At 41.6% G+C, this 22,404-nt stretch overlaps 1 protein-coding gene across 2 annotated transcripts in view; it reads right to left on the bottom strand.

The window, feature by feature from the left end:
• LOC121386632 (monocarboxylate transporter 14-like) overlaps positions 1–22,404 on the bottom strand; it is a 40,949-nt gene that overhangs the window by 4,610 nt on the left and 13,935 nt on the right. For both annotated transcript variants that reach the window (XM_041517597.1, XM_041517596.1), the window contains 4 exons: positions 19,990–20,388; positions 15,229–15,372; positions 12,911–13,861; positions 5,021–5,200 (listed from right to left, as the gene is read on the bottom strand). In XM_041517597.1, coding sequence (XP_041373531.1) covers positions 5,021–5,200; positions 12,911–13,861; positions 15,229–15,372; positions 19,990–20,269 — 1,555 coding nt within the window. In that variant the 5' untranslated portion in view covers positions 20,270–20,388. The remainder of the gene's footprint in view (positions 1–5,020; positions 5,201–12,910; positions 13,862–15,228; positions 15,373–19,989; positions 20,389–22,404) is intronic.

Raw genomic sequence — 22,404 nt, 5'->3', positions numbered from 1 at the left:
TAATCGAGATACCGACTCCAAACCCTGAGTGAGTGCTCCGCAAGGCTCAATGGGTAGGTGTAAACCACTTGCACCGACCAGTGATCCATAACTGGTTCAACAAAGGCCATGGTTTGTGCTATCCTGCCTGTGGGAAGCGCAAATAAAAGATCCCTTGCTGCCTGTCGTAAAAAGAGTAGCCTATGTGGCGACAGCGGGTTTCCTCTAAAAACAGTGTCAGAATGACCATATGTTTGACGTCCAATAGCCGATGATAAGATAAAAAATCAATGTGCTCTAGCGGCGTCGTTAAATAAAACAAACTTTACTTTACTTTACTATATGGCCCCCGCTCTAGAGAGTGTGATGCCGACTCCAGATACCCTTCCTATCAGTCTGGTTTGATCATTGTTTGGGGGCGGAGCGCAGCCCAGTGGTAAAACGCCCACCTGATGCGCGGTCGGTCTAGGATCGATCGCCGTCGGTGGACCCATTGGGCTATTTCCCGTTTCAGCCAGTGCACCATGACTGGTATATGAAAGGCCGTGGTATGTGCTATCCTGTCTTTGGGATGGTGTATATAAAAGATCCTTTGCTACTAATAGAACAATGTAGCGGGTTTCCTCTCTAAGATTATAAGTCAGAAAGTGTTTAACATCCAAAAGCCGATGATTAATAAATCAATGTGCTCTAGTGGTGTCGTTTCACCAAATAAACTTTAAATAGTTTTTGGTTTGTTTAACGACACCACTAGAGCACATATATTTATTAATCAACGGTTATATATATATATATATATATATATATATATATATATAGAGAGAGAGAGAGAGAGAGAGAGAGAGAGAGAGAGAGAGAGAGAGAGAGAGAGAGAGTCTTACATTTTTCAATTAGTAGAATGGGGTCTTTTATATGCGCCATGCCACAGACAGGATAGCACATACCACGGTCTTTTATATACCAGTCGAGGTACAATGACTGGAAGGAAAGAAAAATAGCCCAATGGACTCTCCGACGAGGATCGATCTTAGACCGACCGCACATCAAACGAGCACGTTACCACTGGGTTACGTCCCGCCCCTGAAGTAGTTGTAAGCCACTAGTGAAGATGATGATGATGATGATGATGATGATCTAAACGTTTATGAACTCTTTGTATACAGATGGATCTAATATAGGTCTGCCAATAATACCGTTTATGAAACTTCGTTCAATGAAAAATAGTCTAGGCCCTACGACCGTCACACGAAAATATGGGAGATAACTCTCGTGTCTTATGAATTCAGCTATTATTATCGCTTAACAAATAAACTAAGTTTCTTTATGGATGTCTAATACCACTGAATACATACAAGATATTCCGAACGGTTGGTGACCGATGATTTATTTGACTAATTCGCACTTCCTCGCAAAAAAGATCTTAATCGACAAAGGGACACTTACGACTATCGTAATCTCAACCATATACATGCTAGTATATAAGGTGGAGGGAGGAATATGTCAATATGTGAAGCCATCGGACTACAGGCTCGTAAGTACAGGGTTCGCAGCCCAGTACCGGCTCCAACCTAGAGCGAGTTCTTAAGGGCTCAATGGGTAGGTGTAAGGCCACTGCACCCTCTTCTCTCTCACTAACCAATTGAGGTTCAAGCACCAACTAACAACTAACCCACTGTCATAGACAGACAGCCCAGATAGTTGAGGTATGTGTCCAGGACAGCGTGCTTGAAATTCAATTGGATATAAGTATGAAAATAAGTTAAAATGAAATGTGAATGAGGAGGACAATTCCCCATCCCACCCCACCCCTATGCTCCGCCATGGCTACACATTTTAACTTATTTTCGTATTTATATCCAATCAAGCTTCAAGCATGCTGTCCTGGACACACACCTCAGCTGTTTGTCGAGGACAGTGAGTTAGTGACTTTTTAGTTGTTAGAAGTTAGTGATAGAGAATAGGGTGTAGTGGCCTTACACCTACCCACTGTGTCGTTAAAACTCGCTCTGGGTGGGAGCAGGTACCGGGCTGCGAACCCTGTACCTACCAGCCGTATCCTTGTGGGCTTAACCACGACACCACCGAGGCCGGTGATTCATATCAACAAGACGTGTTCGAAATGCTAATCCAAGTTTAATATATATTGCATCAATTTAACCATTAGAACGGCCTTCGAAGGACTGCAAGCGTGCATGGATCCAAGGCATAGACACACGGGCTCCCATTTTTGTAGCGGCGGGACGCAGCCAGTGTTAAAGCGCCCGCTCGATGCGGGGGCGGTCTGGGATCGAACCCTGTCGGTGGGCCCATTGAGCTATTTCTCGCTCCAGCCAGTGCAACACGACTGATATATCAAAGGCCGTGGTATGTGTTATCCTGTTTGTGGGATGGTGCATATAAAAGATCCCTTGCTGCTAATCGAAAAAGAGTAGTCCATGAAGTGGCGACAGCGGGTTTCCTCTCTCAATATCTGTGTGGTCCTTAACCATATGTCCGATGCCATATAACCGTAAATAAAATGTGTTGAGTGCGTCGTTAAAATAAAACATTTCCTTCCTTCCTTCCCATTTTTGTTGTGGGTCCAGCTGGTTTTTGCCTGAATTAAACGGAATTGCCCGAATCTGGATAACAACATTTATTCATTACTAGCATTACTGTTGAACAGTTATATAGGGTTACAAACGAATCACTACGCATTTTACATGGACTACAACTAATTTTGAGGGTAAAATGGTAGAAATACATAGTAAAAAGGTCTCAGGTTAGCACATTTTGCCCGAATATCTGTATACTTTTTGCTGGAATTTGAGGTTTTGCTCCAGCTTATGCTCGAAGGACTGCACGCGTGAATCCAAGGAACAAATTTGGAGGTTTGCACCCACCTTAGAAATGCATTTATTGGTTTTAAGTAACGAACTTGTTTGTCAGCTTAATATTTCTGACTGTAGATTACCATATGGAAAGAAATGTTTTATTTCACGACACAACTCAACACATTTTATTTACGGCTATATGGCGTCGGACTTACCATACGGATAATACATGTTGGTGTGCTTTTGAACACTGTAGGTGACCATTTCAAACGTTACACCCGTCCCAAGAAATATCCTGCATCTGCCCCTGCCTATTGTAAACAAAATTACTACTACTTCCCTTTTCCCATCCGCCAGCATCACAGCCTTGTTGCGACCTCTTCTCGATTTCATTTTGTGGATCCGCCACGCTATTTGATTTATAGATCAATAAAAAATATCAGTTTATAGTTTATAGTTTGTCATGTGGAGATGAGTATTTTGTCCTTTCCCAATAGCGTCATGAAAATGTTTTTAACCTTTATTTTCTTTCTTTTTTCCCCCGCGTTTATGCTATGAAATTTAGTACTTGAATTTGCATTAATACATAATAAAAACAGCGATCGTCGCTTTATATTACGACAAATTGCCTGTTACAGTCCCTTATAAAATATACAAGTGAATACTTTTGGTTGGCTCGCATGTAGCATGAATACAGAATGTATACTGTGGCCCGTAGGGACCGGCGGGGGTGGACGGGGGGGGGGGGGGGGGGGGACTGTGCCCCTATGAGGACGAAAGTATACGTGGTTTTGTTTGTCCAACTCTGTATAAATAAAGTTTATAATATTGTGCCCCCCCCCCCCCCCAAGAGACTGTGGCCTCTCCATTAGAGTTTGCCACCCCATCCCTCCTGCCTCCCCTCAAGATATCGTTCCTACGGGCCTAATACTACTAAATAAAATCTCATAGATGGAAATAACACCAAATTTCCACCTCTCAAATATTGAGTATGTATGCAAGTATGTATCATTTAAACGGTTCATAGCGCCCACCCCAGGAGCGGATCATGGGGTTTGTGAAAGGTGGGGGGAGGGAGCAGATAAGGTAACAGGTGCTTGTAGCAGGGGTTTTTGTGGGGGTTTTAACGTCAGCTAAAAAAGGACAGGGGTAGCGCCCCTCGGCTCCTTCTCCCTGGATCCGCGTCTAACGACATATTAGCATGATCAAATGTCCGTACCCGGTTATGAAATACGCCAAAATTACCTCACGAAATTGCGAAAACTATTTAATCCTACGGGACTTTTTCCAAATTCAATAGGAAAGAAAGGAAGGAAGTGTTTTATTTAACGACGCACTCAACACATTTTATTTACGGTTATATGGCGTCGGACATATGATTAAGGACCACACATATATTGAGGGAGGAAACCAGCTGTCGCCACTTCATGGCCTACTCTTTTCGATTAGCAGCAAGGGATCTTTTATATGCACCATCCCATAGACAGGATAGCACATACCACAGCCTTTGATGTACCAGTCGTGGTGCACTGGCTGGAGCGAGAAATAGCCCAATGGGCCCGACGGGGATCGATCCCGAACCGACCGCGCATCAAGCGAGCGCTTTACCACTCGCCCTCAAATTCCACAGCACCACAAATGCCCTCGCCCGCTACCGACACTGGTCGGGCTGCATGTGCTTCCCTGCCCTTGCACAGCGCGGGCGGTCCACTCTCCCCACACACACACACCCACCATCACCACCACCCTCACACCCACACCCCCATCCATCCACACACTCAACCCGTTTCTTGTCCTGGACGGAGGAACCGGCCAAAGTCGACATCTGCGCCCATGACAGGCGTGTATTTGTTTGTTTTGTTTTGTTTGTTTTTGTTTGTTTGTTTGTTGTTTTGTTGTTGTTGTTTTTTTTGTTTTTTTTTTGTTTTTGTTTTTTTTTTTTTTTTTTGGGGGGGGGGGGTAATTATTTTTAACGACACCACTAGAGCACATTGATTTATTAATCATTGGCTATTGGATGTCAAACATTCGGTAATTTTGACATATAGTCTTGGAGAGGAAACCCGCTAAATAGTTTTTTTCATTAGTAGCAAGGGTTGTTTTATATGCACCACCACCACAGACATGATAGCACATACCACGGCCTTTGATATACCAGTCGTGGTGGACAGGCGTGTGAATGAGCACGTTAAAACCTATGACTTGACCTGACCTGACCGATGACTTACCCACACAGAGGCCAAATACAGCAGCAAAGACACAAAAGAGAGCGTAGGTATCACAAAGTGGCGCCAGCATGGTTCCGACGCCTAGGATCACCATGGCAATGTTGTTTATAACGAGGCTGTCCACCTTTCTGAGGTCAGCTAGGAAACCGGCTAAAACTCGTCCAATTGTGTTGGTTATACCTGAAAAAAACAAAAACAATACTAATATTTAATGGTAGTGTTGTTTAACGACACAACCGGGACATACTAATTTATTAAAGGAACAGAACCTAGTTTTTAAACTCATATAAAGGCATATTTTTCACAATTAGAGCAGTCAGAGGCAGTTTATGGTCACTAAAATTACTTATATATATACTCTTCAAAAGAAGTAACGCAAAACCACATTGTCGTAACATTTGGAGAATTGATTTAATTATTGAATGGTGAGTCCGATAATTACCAAATGTTGCAGGATTGTTCACAATTCACTCTAGTCCATTGTGAGTAAGTGATAGGACACACCACCAAGGTCAAGGTCATCTGGAGTCAATACCGGGTGTGGCCTCCGCGTGTGTTGACAACTGCACCGCCTGCCCATTGAAGCAACCAGAGTACGGATGACGTCCCGGGGGATGGTGGCCCACTCGGCCTGCAAGGCTGCTGCCAGCTCGGGCAGGGTCTGGGGCTGTGGTTGTCGCTGTCGGAGGCGTCGGTCCAACTCGTCCCATAGATGCTCAATTGGGTTCAAATCCGGTGATATCGATGGCCAAGGAAGGACATTAATGTTGTTGTTCTGTAGGAAAGCCGTTGTGAGACGTGCTGTGTGAGGCCTGGCGTTGTCATGTTGGAACACTGCGTTGGCGTTGGCCATAACTGGAACGATGTGTGGCCGGAGGATCTGGTCAATGTAGCCCTGTGCATTCAGGTTGCCCTGCACGTGGACCAGGTCAGTTCTGCCAGTGTGTGAGATGGCTGCCCACACCATGACACTACCCCCGCCGAATCTGTCCACTTCCTGCACGCAGTTTGCCGCATAACGTTCACCACGACGCCTATACACGCGACATCTTCCATCATGACGTCGGAGCAGAAATCGGGACTCGTCACTGAACCACACCTGTCTCCATCGCAGTTGAGGCCATTGTCGATGAATCTGGCACCACTGCAGTCGGAGTCGACGGTGTTGTGGTGTTAAGATGACACCTCGAACTGGACGTCTGGCACGAATTCCTACCTCACGTAAGCGGTTCCGTACGGTCTGGTCGGATATCCTGCGCAAACCTGGTATTGCTGCGGCTGTGGAGGTGGCAGTAGTCAATCGTTCCCGAAGGTGGCGTACCCGGATGTAGCGGTCCTGCCCGGGGGTAGCGACCCGTGGTCGACCGGATCTAGGGAGGTCACGTGTTGATCCATGTTGCTGGTAACGGTCCCACAGTCTGGAGATGGTGCTTGGGGACACATGGAATGCCCTGGCAACGGCCGTTCTGGATTCGCCTGCGTCTAGTCGGCCGATGGCATTGTTTCTATGCGGTTCACTGAGATGTGGCATGTCCTGGATTGTCAACTGTCGGCCAGATACAGAGGCCAGGCAAGCGAACACCCTGCACTTTTATACTGTCGGTGTTCATGTTGCACGTGCAGACAACGCACGTGCAGTGGTGACATGGTTTGCACGTGGCTGCGTTTTTGCGAATATTCACATTTTGAAACTTTATTTTACAGTAGCTGCGTTTTATCGAATGTAACCGTGGGAATGTGTTTGGGACATGCAATGACCTTATATTCACAAAGCATGAACCGGTAGGAAACATAAAATCGGAGTTATAACCCATTTGTACCCTTTTGCGTTTCTTTTTTTGAAGAGTATATATTATTGTATAGATTATCCATTTCCGTACGACCGAAGTGTTTCTAGTCATCCTGGTGTTTCTAATACCAATAAGTGCATTTTTCTTATTTTTAAAAACGCACGTGCGTCTGAGAAGTAACGGTTATGTAGACGCGTTTTATTCTTATTTTTATGGGTATTTCAACGTTACAGACTCTTGTTTCACTCTGTTGTATCCAAATTTGTTACATATTTGTAAATGAACCAAACTTAGTGTCCATGTTTACGGGTTGAAACTAGGGACTCGGTGAAAAATAACCCTTAGTGTTTAAAAACTAGCGTATGTCCCTTTAATCATCCGCTATTGGATTTCTTATTAGTGACTTGCAGTATTAGAGAAAATATGCTACAGTTTTTCCAGTAGCATCAAGAAGTCTTTGATAAGCAATTTTCATGTTTTTAAATGTTCACTGGCACAATTATTCTATGGCCTGTGTACTACGACTGTTATATAAAAGGCCGCGGTATATGCTGCCCTGTTTGTGAGATGGTACATGCAAAAGATCCCGAATTGAAAAGACAGCTTAGCTAGCTGACGTGTGTGCACAGGGCAGCGTGCTTGAATATTAATTGGATATATCAAGGACGCGTAGCTAACGACAGTTTCAACACCTACATCATTTCCAAAATGTCCGCTAGACTATGTCAGTCTTAGAATGGCAGTCCTCCTGCAAATGATTAGAAATAATATATTGTGGTGCTGGAGAGTGGCTTTCGTAATGCGAAACAACTAATAATGATTCACGCCATTAAAACATTGGTAACCTTAAGCTAATTTCACAAAAAACATCGTAAGTTTACGTCTGCGACTTGCAGTTTATACCAGTCAGGGGTCCATTTCACAAAAACATGTAAGCTTACGTCTGCGACGTGCAGTTTATACCAGTCAGGGGTCCATTTCACAAAACATCGTAAGTTTACGTCTGCGACGTGCAGTTTATACCAGTCAGGGGTCCATTTCACAAAAACATCGTAAGTTTACGTCTGCGACGTGCAGTTTATACCAGTCAGGGGTCCATTTCACAAAAACATCGTAAGTTTACGTCTGCGACGTGCAGTTTATACCAGTCAGGGGTCCATTTCACAAAACATCGTAAGTTTACGTCTGCGACGTGCAGTTTATACCAGTCAGGGGTCCATTTCACAAAAACATCGTAAGTTTCCGTCTGCGACTAACAGAGTCTCCACGAGTACTCGAGTACTCGGGCACGGGTCGAGTCTAGCAAGACTGAGTCCGTTCACAGTACTTGAGTACCCATGAAAGAAATGTGATAGGATAACTGTCACGGAACATGCTCTTATATGTGTTTCGCCTGTGGCGATTTTAATTGTGTTAGAGGGCCGTGTGCAGTTTATTGCCCGTAGCCCAGATGGGCAACTTGTTACGTAAGACTTCTGCGCGACCGTCCTCGATCGGTACGCCTAATACACACCCTCAGCCAGGTGCGGAGGCCATGTGGCTAGTAGTTACGTAATATCTCCGGTAGTGCTGTTTATGGCCAGGAGATTGCTCGCGGTTGGCGACAGCCAGACTGACGATCAGAGAGAAATATATCGACTCTAGTAGATGTAGAATATGAGATGATACGTGAGGTACCACCTTGTATCCCCAGGCAAAATCCTGATTTATAATAAATAGCTAGTGTTTTAGAGATATCGATGAGAACGAATAGGAAGGCTCCGAGGGAACGTTAGTCCGTTTGGACTTTGGTAAATATATTTTCTGCTCTGTGTATAACCTTGATGTGATTGATGTGACTTTAAATATTTTAATACTGTATTATACCAATATTCTTTAGACAGTGTCTTCGGTCATATGACGAAGTAAATCGTAGACTTTTTGTTCTAACATTATACGAGTATTTGGTAATATAAAGCTTAGCCAGTCATCCTAGCGGACCTAGGTACACTGTAGGTTATTGTCTTTATTGTGATAAGTATTAATTCTGTGTTACAAGATTACTGAAAGAGTAGTTAAGGGTTAATTAAAAATTAACCCGTTAGGAATAGAGCTGTAATTCCTTTATTAATTAAGTTCCCCTGCAAACGTTTCTAAATTATCACACGTTACTGAACGAGTAGTAAGGGTTAATTAAAAATTAACCAGTTAGGAATGGTGTTGTAATTCCTTTATTAATTAACTTCTCCTGGAAGCGTTTCTCAATTATCACACGTGTGGGTGTGGTGTAACGGTGAAGTGATTCGCATATTGTGTAACTAGACACCTAGAGATTAACTAATTAAGTGATCAGTTCTGGGTTGTTATTATTGCTGTTATTAATTAACTACTACGGCTGTACATTTGTCAGCGTAGATCAATACAGATTCCAAAGTGTATTGTGTTTTTGTTGTGTTTTCTAGAGAACTAACGTGCTATAATAATATATACTTTATATAAGATCGTATCTCTGATCATACCTAGAGACGAGCCATACTAGGGTTTAACAGCCTGTTACAGAGAGATCTAATAGATATACAAGTAGGAGAGACATTTTGATAATCGTGTTTTATTCGGTTACGGGAATTATAGAATCCCCGTGACAATAACACATTAACGTGCCTATATGCAATTAAGTTTCAAGCACCGTGCAAGGAAGAGCATTCTTATTTAATTATATTTGTATATGTCATTTTGACATATGCTTGCAGCCCGTAACGTTACAGAGCTATGAGAATGTGTGCAATGCACTACAATAGAATGATTTGGCATCTATTTTCAGCGCTAGAATTATGATATACTATTTCACTTTATTCCTTAGTGTCATTATCGTCTAGTGTAAATGTCGGGTACTCGGGTCCGGGTCGAGTTTGACACTCGAGTACTTGAGTCCAGTATTTTTGACTCGTGTAGACCCTAATGGCAGTTATACCATACATGTATCTACAAGTGTTTGGTATCTATTTCACGAAAAAATTTACATCATTACGAAAGATGGAGCATTTAAAGGAGGAAATGAAATGAAATATGTGTACTTCTAACAGTAACAAGAATTGCAGTTTGGTCGTAGATTTGCGTTTACGTGCAAAACTAGGCTTACGCTGTTTTATGAAATTGAACCCTGGTGTTTATGTGTGTTTGGTATCTATTCCACGCAGAAAATTACATCATAACGGAACATGGAGCATTTTAAGTACACAAAAAAATAAAAAATAAAATATGTGTACTTCTACCTATATTTATATAACTATAATATAAATAATAATTGCGGTTTAGTGACAGTCGTGCAAAACTAGGCTTATAATGTTTGTTAAACTGGGCCCTGGTGTTTACGTGTGTTTGGTATCTATTTCACGCAGAAAATACATCATTACGGAAAATTGAGCATTTTAAGGACACACAAAAAAGAAGAAGAAATATGTGTACTTCTACCTATATTTATATATCTATAACAGTAATAAGAATTGCGGTTCAGTGACAGTCGTGCAAAACTAGGCTTACGATGTTTTGTGAACCTGGGGACCTGGGTAATTTGTCCTGTGACGATACATGAGCTTGATGATCATAGAACTTGATGGATGTACAGACATTTCCTTTCGGTTCCCACGCTAATGCTGATGGATAGCTTCTGTACTCTGACTTCAGTGGACTTGGTTTGAGTTTGGAGTTTTCCTTCTACTAGGAGAGTTTCCTTACTAGGATTCTCAGCCTCTCCAGCCCAGTTTTGATTTTGGAGATTGCTTCTCCTAGACAGTTGTCTTTCTTGACTCACGTCCTCTCTGTCCAGGATATATGAGCTTAAATATGATGAATGCTATTGTCGACCAAGTTGTCTAAATATTAATATGACATACCGGTGCTTTTAACTGGATGACTTTCGACTTCTAAGGGGAAGTTAAGTGAGTCTCTTTTTGAGGATATTCCAATGGTCGAGCAATTTCATCGTAAGTACTTATGATCGCGACCGTGACGTTTTCCACAAGGCGTTCTTATAGCACTATGATTATCGTAAATACCTACCATCGCGATCTTATTGTTTTTCTACGATCGCCAGCCCGTCCCACGAGGCGATCTTATAGCCCTACTATCGTCGTAAATACCTACATGTACCACCGCGACCTTAATTTTTTTTTCTACGATCGCCAGCTCATTATTGTCGTAAATTACGGTGGAAATTTACAATTGGTAAGAGGTAGTTGTAAACCACTAACGTTGATGTCAAATGGCAGTTAGATGATAATTTGATCATTTTCAAAGAACTATACGAACTGTTTCTGTAAAAAGGATCTACTATGCACATAATAACATTTATGAAACTCGGCGTTCGATGAAAAATATTCTAGTGCTTACGACCTTCACACGAACATATGGCAAATAACTCTCATGTCTTATGCATTCGGCAATTATCGCTTAGCAAATAAATTTACAAAGTTCTTTGGTGGATCTTCAGTACCACTGAATACATCCAAAATATTCCAATTAGTAGGAAACCAATTTATTATATAACTAATTCTAGGATTACCGTAAGGCTGCTTTGTGGTACGGCTGTAAAGTTTACGGTGCCTGTGCCAGCTGTAAACCTCACCTTAAGTCACTACAATTAACCTTAGCTACGATTTTTTCCTCGAACGGGGCCCTGGTACTTAATTTATAAAGCTCGCTTAAACTGGCTTAAGCAAGATCGCATCGTCCGTGAAAGTATTTCGCACTGCACCATGCCATAACTAAAATTTAGTGAGTTTAGTGAATTACATCCCTGCAATTCGAGTCGATGTATAAGGTTCGAATTCAATTGTGCCAAATGACACTTGTTCTTAATATTAACAGCGTAGCTTTTCAGGGCCGTACCCTGATAAAAATCCTAGTGGGGGGCATTACTTTTTATAAACAAATGAAACACTATACAAATTATTAAACCTGGAGATGTGTATGCTATATTCTGGAGTAAAAAAGAATGCCCCCTGCCCCCCACCCCCCCCCCCCCCCCCCCCCACCCCGGAGGGTACGGCCCTGCTTTTCCTTGTGTTAATTTACCGGAATGTTAAATGAGTAACAGAAGTCACAAGTTGGGTGGCAGGTTCTTATTTTCCTTTCCAACCTGAAATATTGTTACCAACGTGGTAATACCAATAATATAGGTCTCCGCTCTTGGGGTGGAAAGAAAAAAAGAAATGTTTTATTTAACGACGCAATCAACACATTTTATTTACGGTTATATGGCGTCAGACATATGGTTAAGGACCACACATATTTTGAGAGGAAACCCGCTGTCGCCACTACATGGGCTACTCTTTCCGATTAGCAGCAAGGGATCTTTTATTTGCGCTTCCCACAGGCAGGATAGCACAAACTATGGCCTTTGTTGAACCAGTTATGGATCACTGGTCGGTGCAAGTGGTTTACACCTACCCATTGAGCCTTGCGGAGCATTCACTCAGGGTTTGGAGTCGGTATCTGGATTAAAAATCCCATGCCTCGACTGGGATCCGAACCCAGTACCTACCAGCCTGTAGACCGATGGCCTAACCACGACGCCACCGAGGCCGGTCTCTTGGGGTGGATGACACACAGGTCACCCAATAGAGTTGACATTGCGACTGAAAACTTCAATCAATGGCACGAACAGCAGAGCTGTCATCCTTGGGGTTTTTCTTTCATGCATAGAAAACGAATATTCAAAAGATACATTTAATTGTTGACACTGAATTTACAGTCCTTAGCTGTTAAGTTGGGGGCAACAATTAAAGTCCATAGTGGCTCTGATTGCTGTAATTTAGTTTCACACTAATTGGTCTGATTGCTAGCCTCTAGTTAACTAAAGACTAAGTTATTGCATGGATGGCAGGAGCCAGAATAACAAATAATTCAATCGAACAGCTGAATATATAAATTGCATTTGAATATAGTGGTAAATGTAACATTATGACAGTATCATAGAGGACTCGGTGAATAAGTACAGTTTCGAAAGATCTATTTGGCAAATTCAGTTTGTATGTAATTATATAAGTATAACAATTTAGCGACAGCTTAAATCATGTTCAAACAAAAACCTACCACCCATCATTAACGAAATTATACGCACCAATCACCGACAGAAGAAAGGCCGCCTTGTTTTCTGCGATGCCCAGTCGTATAGCCCTGTCAGCCAAATAGACGAACGGCACATAGAATCCTAACATAGCTAATATATTCCCGAGACAGATGAGTAAGAACGTCACGTTTTTAAACAAATGGAGGTTCAGCATGTCTGCCAGCGTGTCACGTGATGAACGAGGGAGGCACTTAAAACACGGAATATCGCACATTTCCTGTTCGCTCTGAATGCTTGTGACGCTCCGGATGTAGTTTTTCATATTCGGTTGCACGCGGAATTCTGGGATATGCATAATGCTCCCGCTGTAGAAAATGTCTTTCCGGTACATTGGTCGGGAAAGTTCGGTTTTCAGTTTGTTCAGGTTTGCCTCCGAAATGAAAGTTCTGTTCGCCTGACTTTGAGCTGACTGGTTGCTATGGTGAATCATGTCCTCCATGTCCAACAGTCTTATATGAGGCCCCGGCGCATCTGCGTCATTTCCGTCAAGAACGGTAATCAGTTCAGGTTTTAAATAGCGCTTAGAAGACGATGGACTCAGTTTCACGATTTCTATTTTGGGACCCGGTTTGTCCTGGTTCACGGATGACAGGACTATATTCGGCACTGAACGTGTATACTCCGTGCCGGAATTGTCAAACAAGAATTTCGTGTCGTGTTTTCCTAGGCCATTTTCGCCAGATTTGGGTTTCTTTTTTCTCTTTGCTTCCAGCGGCCTCATAAGCGCGCCGCATACGATGCCGTTAAAGACTATTCCGGCGAGGATTAAGATGGTGCTCTTCCAGTCATAGGCGTCCAATAGGTATCTGGTGAGAGGCGCGAAGATGAACATCCCGATCCCTGATCCACACACGCCGATTCCAGTAGCGATGGCTCGCTTCTTCTCGAAATAGAACCCAACACTGACGATGGCCGGGAGATACATCATACCGAAACCAATACCTGAAAACGAAAGCGAAAGTTGGAATCAATTAATTGACTAGAGTTAAAGTAGAAATCGTTCGATTGCTAAGGTCTGACTACACAGGTGACCTCCGGGTGAGAGTTCATCACGGTCCACTATAGGTCTTAATTGTGACTCATGTTATGGTTCACATATTCACTTCCAGGAAATGGTGAAGAATTAAAACAATATGTGTGTTTAATGGTAAGCCTGGCTGTATTTTACCCATGTTATTTTGTAATATTGTGCATTGACCTTTTGGGACATGGGTGTATAGCGCAAGAGACAGCCGGAGTGAATCGGTTAATGAACCACCTGTTCGTACCGGTACTACAGCCAGATGTGGTCATATAGCAAAAAACTGAGACGGAAATGTTCTCAATTTTGGAATGAAAATAAGTGCTTATATAATGTATGTTCGCAATGGTGTATGTTGTTGGTGCCAACGAGAACCCGTTCTATTGGCAATCTTCATTTGAAGTTGGGCAATTTAACATGGGATTCAATGGCACATGACATCTGTGTAGTGAGACCTAAGGAATCAAATCACAAACTGGTATTTCACTAGGAAACATATGACCGGAAATCGGCTCATACAACACATATAGCTTCTTGATTCTTCGAGGGAATACGTTTGAAATAGGCTACAATATACGAAGATGTAATTCGCATTTCCTTGAACGTTGCTGGCATAAAACTATAAAAGTAATGTCCAAGTAATAAGGGCAGAGTATGCTAAGGTTATGACTACTCTATATAGGCTGACTTTATTCCACAGAAGGGGCGGGACGTGGCCTAGTGGTACAGCGTTCGCTTGATGCGCGGTCGGTGAACCCATAGGGCTATTTCGCGTTCCAGCCAGTGCACCACGACTGGTACATCAAAGGCCGTGGTATGTGCTATCCTGTCTATGGGATAGTTCATATAAAAGATCCCTTGCTGCTAATCGAAAAAGAGTAGCCCATGAGGTTTCCTCTCTCAATATCTGTGTGGTCCTTAACCTTATGTCCGACGCCATATAACCATAAATAAAATGTGTTGAGTGCGTCGTTAAATAAAACATTTCCTTCGTTCCTTTCTTATTCCATAGATATACCTCGGGGGTTGTTGTTGTGGGGGTTTTGGTTGTTGTTGTTGTTGGTTTTGTTTTCTCTGTGAGGGTTGGTGGATGTTGGTGGGTTAGTTTTTCTGTGGGGGGTTTCCTGTGACTTCTGATACTTTAACGCTGATTTTTCATAGATCAGATTAGCCACTAAAATTTCTCCTTAAAGATGAACATTTAAATAGAATGATTTTTATTTATTTTTTTGAGGTGGGAATTTCTTTTTGTTGCTTGAAGCGAAATAAAAAAAAATATATTTCTTACCTCCCATCACTCCATACGTAAGAATCAAGATGTCTACATTGGGCGAGAACGTGCTCAGTATAAAGCCGGTCGTGGCAACGAGACTTCCGGTGATGCACACTGGTCGACAACCAAACCTGTTTGTAAGGGCGCTGACGATTGGTCCTATATAAAACAACAATATCTAAGTCAATGCTTATTTACGTCTGTCCATTATACATACAAATATACTTTTAATTTTGGGGGGATTTCTCACTAAAATCAACAATATGGTTAGAGTAGTAGTAGCAGTAGTAGTAGTAGTAGTAGTAGTAGTAGTAGTAGTAGCAGTAGTAGTAGTAGTAGTAGCAGCAGTAGCAGTAATAGTAGTAGTAGCAGTAGTAGCAGTAGCAGTAGTAGTGGCAGTAGTAGTAGTAACAGTAGGCGTAGCAGTAGTAGTAGTAGTAGCAGTAGTAGTAGCAGTAGCAGTAGTTGTAGTAGTAGTAGTTGTAGTAGTAGTAGTAGTAGTAGTAGTAGTAGTAGTAGCAGCAGCAGCAGCAGTAGTAGCAGCAGAAGCAGCAGCAACAGCAGTAGTTGTAGTAGCAGCAGCAGCAGTAGCAGCAGCAGTAGTAGTAGTAGCAGCAGCAGCAGCAGCAGTAGTAGTAGTAGTAGCAGCAGCAGTAGCAGTAGTAGTAGTAGTAGTAGCAGCAGTAGCAGTAGTAGTAGTAGTAGTAGCAGCAGCAGCAGCAGCAGCAGTAGTAGTAGTAGTAGTAGTAGTAGCAGCAGCAGCAGCAGCAGCAGCAGTAGTAGTAGTAGTAGTAGCAACAGCAGAAGCAGCAGCAGCAGTAGTAGTCGTAGTAGTAGTAGTAGTAGCAGCAGCAGCAGCAGCAGCAGCAGTAGTAGTAGTAGTAGCAGCAGCAGCAGCCGCAGCAGTAGTAGTAGTAGTAGTAGTAGTAGTAGTAGTAGTAGTAGCAGCAGCAGCAGTAGCAGTAGTAGTAGTAGTAGTAGTAGCAGCAGCAGCAGTAGCAGTAGTAGTAGTAGCAGCAGCAGCAGTAGTAGTAGCAGCAGCAGCAGCAGCAACAGCAGTAGTAGTAGTAGCAGCAGCAGCAGCAGCAGCAGCAGTAGCAGTAGTAGTAGTAGTGATAAAGCGCTCGCCTGATGAGTGGTCGGTCTGGTATCGATCCCCGTCAGTGGGTTCATTGGACTGTTTCGCGTTCCAGGCAGAAGACCACGACTGGTATATCAAATGACATTGTATGTGCTATCCTGTTTGTGGGATGGTACATATAAAAGATGTCTGGCTTGCTACTAATGGAAAAATGTAGCGAATTTCCTCTGATGACTACGTGCCAGGATTACCAAATGTTTGACATCGAATAGATGATGATTAATTAATCAATGTGCTCTAGTGGTGCCGTTAAACAAAACAAACCTTCTTTCGGCAGATGAATACAAAAGCGATCTGTCTAAGATCGATCTCTGTAGGCTATTTATATAGATATTGCACCACCATTTGTATATCAAAGGCCGTGGTATGTGCTATCATGTTTGTGGGATAGCGCATATAAAAGATCCCTTGCTAATAATAGACAAATGCTGCTGGCTTCCTATCTAAGACAATGTCAAAGTTACCAAATGTTTGGCATACAATATCCAATGTGCTCTAGTGGTGTCGTTAAATAAAACATACGTTAAAGGGACATTCCTGAGTTTGCTGCAATTGGTAAGATGTTATCGCCTAACAGAGACGTTTTAACGATTGTAAAACATATCAAATATATTTTTCTGCATAATATATTAGTGGCTGTATATTAAATGTGTTTTTGGTCGTTCTAATATGTGTACTAGGTTAAATTTTATTTTATTTCCTAAAATATCAAAATCCAAATTGGGCTTCTTACAAATATCAAGACGACCAGAAACACATTACATATACAGACAATGATATTCTAAACAAGAAAATATATTTAATATGTAAGTTTAATCGTAGAAATATTTTATTAGTCGGAAACATCTTACAATGTAGCAAACTCAGGGATGTCTCTATAACTTTAGCTTGGTATTTCTGTGGATGATTGCCAGTGTACTTTTGAATACAGTATGTGTCTTTTTCAATGTTGCACTCTTTCGTGAGTACTTGAAGTGCCCTTTTTAAACGTTGCACCCCCTTCCTAGAAATAGCCTGTATCCGCCCCTGATCTTCAAGTCGGTGTACATCACATGATGACACGTCTTGAGACGAGCCCAACGTCCAGACATATTATCTGTTACAAGACAAGAAGATAGCGAATCCGAAGCAAGTTCGCACCGGTTTAATCCCGTTAGATAATTGAGATAGTGGGCACTAACAATGCAATATGTTAAGTATCAGATTAGTGTCATAAATATGAAATATATTTTAGGGGGGTTTTGTTCGTCTTTTCTATAGTCAGGTTTATGTCTTTTATGACGACTTGATATATGGGTGTTACAAATTATGTTGTATTTTGGACAATAACTTAACAAGTGTTCTGTATCTCCAAAAGGGTTCTTACAAACACAAGATGGATTTGCCACTTACGTATGACCACCTAAATTACTGTTACTGAATCAAAGTCGGTCATGTCGTTTCTGTTTACTTGTATTATTTTCATAGAAGCACTTTAAAGAGACATACCCTAGTTTTTAAACACTACAGCATATTTTTACTCCAAATCTAATATTGATAATATATTTTGTATGCGTTTTTAGATCTCTTAGCATCAACATTAAATGGACAGACTCTAGTGTTTAAACACTACAACATATTTGTTTCACTATTAGAACCGTTTATCATCACTGAAAAATCAAACATTACTTATATTTTATTGTTTAGATTATCCATTTCCGTAGAAACAAAGTGTTTCTGGTCATCCTGGTGTTACTAATATCACAAAATGCATGTTTCATATTTTTAAAAACGCACGTGCGTCTGAGAAGTATGGGTTATTGATTCGAGTTCTAGTCTATATTTTAATGATATTTCCTGTTTTAACGTAACAGACTTCTTTCACTGTACTGCAACTTTATCCAAGTGTGTTACAGGTTTGTAGATTAACTGAACTTAGTGTCCATTCCACGAGTTGAAACTACGGTCTGCGCCTTTAACACCGCCACTCACATTGGAATATATATATATATATATATATATATATATATATATATATATATATATATATATATATATATATATATGCGTACATGCTCCCATTTTGTTAGGGGGCAGGCTAATGTTTGCCGGAATTAAACATTTATTCATATTATCATTAATTCGTAACAGCTGTACAGGGTTGCAGACAAATCACTACGCATTTGGACATGTATTACATCTAAAACTGTAATTAGAATAATGGAAATACATGGTGAAAAGATTTCAGGCGAGCTTATTTTGCTAGAATATCTCTATTGTTTTGCCCGAAATTTTCGATAGTCCCCCCCCCCCCCCCCCCCACGTTCCATCCTGTCTCGTACGCTTATGGAAATATATACACACATTTAATATATATATTTGCCGTGGTGTTATCAGTTCAGTACACGTTTTATAAATCTGAACGACAAAACCGTAATACATGATCAGGGCCGTATCTCTGCACAATGCAGAGTCGAATGGACATTTGACAAAATAGTGATCGATTCCATGAATTTCTATCTAGTGCCAGTCCATTGGGCTATTTCTCGTTCCAGGCAGTGCATCACGACTGGTATATCAAACGCCGTGGTATGTGCTATCCTGTCTGTGAGATGGTGCCTATACAAGATCTCTTGCTTATAATGGAAAAAAAATATGTAGCGGGTTTCCTCTTAGACTATATGACAAAATTACCAAATGTTTGATATCCAATAGCTGATGATTAATAAATCAATGTGCTCTAGTGGTGTCGTTACACAAAACAAACTTTACCTCTATCTAGAGCCTCGTCTACAGGAAAACAGCCACTCCCGAGAAGATCTTTGAATGGGCAATACATCTTTTTTGCACCGCCCAAAAGAGGACTGCCACTCCCAGACTTAGGCACTGATTTACTAAATCAAAACTAGCACAGGACATAACCCACTGTATAACCAATACACCACCAGTTCCAATCTAGAGTTGGATGGGGAGGAATAATAACAAAACAAAGTTTGCTTTTGTTTAACGACACCACTTGAGCACATTGATTAATTAGTCGTCGGCTATTGGATGTCAAACATTTAGTAATTTTTACATTATTGTCTTAGAGAGGAAACCGGCTACATACATAAGGGAATCTTTTATAAGCACAGGCGGGATAGCACATACCACGGCCTTTGATATACCAGTCGCGGTGCATTGACTAGAACGAGAAACAGCCCAATGACTCGTAGTCATCAGAGGAAACCCGCTACATTTTTGCATTAATAGCAAGGGATTTTTTTATATGCTTAGACAGGATAGCCCATACCACGGCCTTTGATATACCAGTCGCGGGGTACTGGCTAGAACGAGAAATAGCCCAAAGGGCCCACCGAATTGTAGTCATCAGAGACAACCCGCTACATGTTTCCATTAATAGCAAGGGATTTCTTTTATATGCTCAGACAGGATAGCCCATACCACGGCCTTTGATATACCAGTCGCGGTGTACTGGCTAGAACGAGAGATAGCCCAAAGGGCCCACCGAATTGTAGTCATCAAAGGAAACTCGCTCCATCGGCAGCAAGGGATCTTTGATATGCACTTTCCGACAGACAGGGAAGCACATACCACGGCCTTTGAGCAGTCGTGGTGCACTGGTTGGTCTAATAATATTAACAAATAACACATACCCACGCATAAGTACATTCCCACTTGTAAGGAACCGATCAGCGAGACTTTGCTTTTCGACGCTTGGAAATAGTCGACGAACTCCAACAGCAGTATCCCGAACGTGTATCCGATCCCGTCCACTATGATATTACACACCAGGGAGCTGGCCACGATCACCCACCCCCACCCGCCGTCGGGGGGCTCGGGGATAAAGTTGTCTACTTCGTCGGCAGAGGGCGCTGGGACTATGACATCTTCCGGCGATTCCTTGTGTATTTTCGTAGCTTTCTGTCCGCCCATATTCGGTTTCGTGTTTTGCTTCTGTGTTTGTTTTTTTAAGTATGGATAATCATTACGTCATCGTCGTACGTTTTCGTCTGGTTTTCAGTTCTACGTTTTTTTAAGTTTCAAGCCACTTGCTGGAATATATAAAGAGAATTATGAAAACAAAGGTTCAATGGGTACAAAAGTATATTAGTTAATTAACCTATAATTAGAAGCGCTTTTTTTTTTTTGGGGGGGGGGGCGGGTTTTGTTTGTTTCTTTGTTTGTTGTTGGTTGTTGTGCTGTCTTGTGTTGGTTTCTTTTTGGTTTTTTGCGGGGGGGGGGGGGGGGGGGTTTGGGGGGTTGGGTGTTTTGTTTTGTTTTTTGTTGGGGGGAAGGGGGGTATTTGCTTTGTTTTATGGGTGGATTTTTGTGTGTGATGTTGTTGTTTTTGATTGTTTTTGTGTTCCTTTTGGGAAAGGTTTTTTTTTCAATTGTCTATCAAAATCACTTCTGAATACTGAGTAATCAATAAATGTATATTGGGTGTCAAACATTTAATATATATTTTCAACATAATCTAAAGAGAAAACTTGAAACAGTGGGAAAATATTGTATTATATATTCCACCAGCAGGACATACCACAGCCGTTGGTATACCAGTGCTAGTATTGTGGCACTGGTTGGGACAATCTAATTAAAATTAGCTCCACTATTACACGTGGATCTAACAGCAGCCCGTTTGAGATCATGCCCAGTTTGACCTTTCATTCGACCAATCAAAACCTTACTTGCAAAATCATGCCAGTGATTTGAAAATAATTTGAAAACATTCGGGATTATGCCGAGGGTATACGAAATGATTCGGGTGAATTACGAAGTATGCCGGAAACTAATTTCAATATAAAATTTTATATAAAATTCGTTTGAAGACGAAAAAAATGTGATGATATAGCCATAAAATCTGTTTATACTAGTATACAATCCAGAGTTTATTACTGCACTTTTCCCCCTGCCTATTGCATAAATAGTCTCGACCGATATTTTTAGAATTTGTATGCTCCCGAATAACGTTATGAAAGGCGAAGTGTAATTGGTCGATATTAAAATGGTTATTTATGAATTATAGATAAAATGTCACCTGACATGGGAGTCCATGCAATGCTGTTAGATCTACTGGTGAGACCAGTAGAGCTAATTTTAATCAGATTGTGGTTGGGATGGCTAAAAACGCACCGAGTTCAAGTCCCGTCAAAGCTGGCTCACACATTCATTCATCTTTCTCATCTATCACCCTCTGCCTATCATTCTCATTATCTTAATATAAAAAAACTTTCCCACGATTTCAATCTGTTTTGAACCTTTCTGTCAGTTTTCTTCGACTCTGTCTTCTGAGTTGTCCACACCATCGCCTACCTGTATCAACGCCCTCCACGGGTGCAGTCTCTGTGTATTTCCCTCATCGTCCTCTGCCGCTAATAAAGCTGGTTTAACCCACGGCACTAACTAACGACCGCCGGTAGTTGGGGTCAGAGGCGGATCTAGGGGGGTAGGGGCCCGCCCCCCTAAATTTTGCGATAGTTATAATTTTATTATATATTATTATTTTTTTTTTTTTACGATCCCCCTCCAAACCTCCCCAAAAGTTTCCTTAGCATTCCACCTCATGTCACTGCCCCCTCCCCCCATAAATGGATTTTCTGGATCCGCCACTGGGGTGTATAGTAGGTGGTTACAAGTGCCTGTTAACAATGCCAGAAGTAACTACTGAACACTCCCCGAAGTGGTCAGACTAAGCCCACAGCTAAAAGATGATGGGGAAGGTGTCGTCCCATTTGGTCGAATTCCCAATTGGTCGAAATGCCAATTGGTCGAAAAATAAGTACTCGTCTGTTATATAACCACTACCTGATTACCTGTGTATGTAATGAGCATGGCCTCTTCATGTTTATGCAAGTTTTGATTATAGACGGATAGTGATTTATTTACCAATGTACATAAACATATTTTCTAGAGTTTTTCATAGTTTCTCCATGGCCTCTTGTGAATAAAACTGTTGATACAAATTTTCATTAGAGACAGACAATGGCTTATTTACCAATATGGAGACCTTCTTTTTTAATTAATTACAGACATTCACTACATTCAATACATGGATTATTTCGATATTT

Source organism: Gigantopelta aegis, chromosome 12 (genome assembly GCF_016097555.1).
Source record: "Gigantopelta aegis isolate Gae_Host chromosome 12, Gae_host_genome, whole genome shotgun sequence".
Lineage (NCBI taxonomy): Eukaryota > Metazoa > Mollusca > Gastropoda > Neomphalida > Peltospiridae > Gigantopelta > Gigantopelta aegis.
The sequence above is the reverse complement of the archived record's forward strand: the minus strand, read 5'-3'. Positions and strand labels throughout refer to the sequence as shown.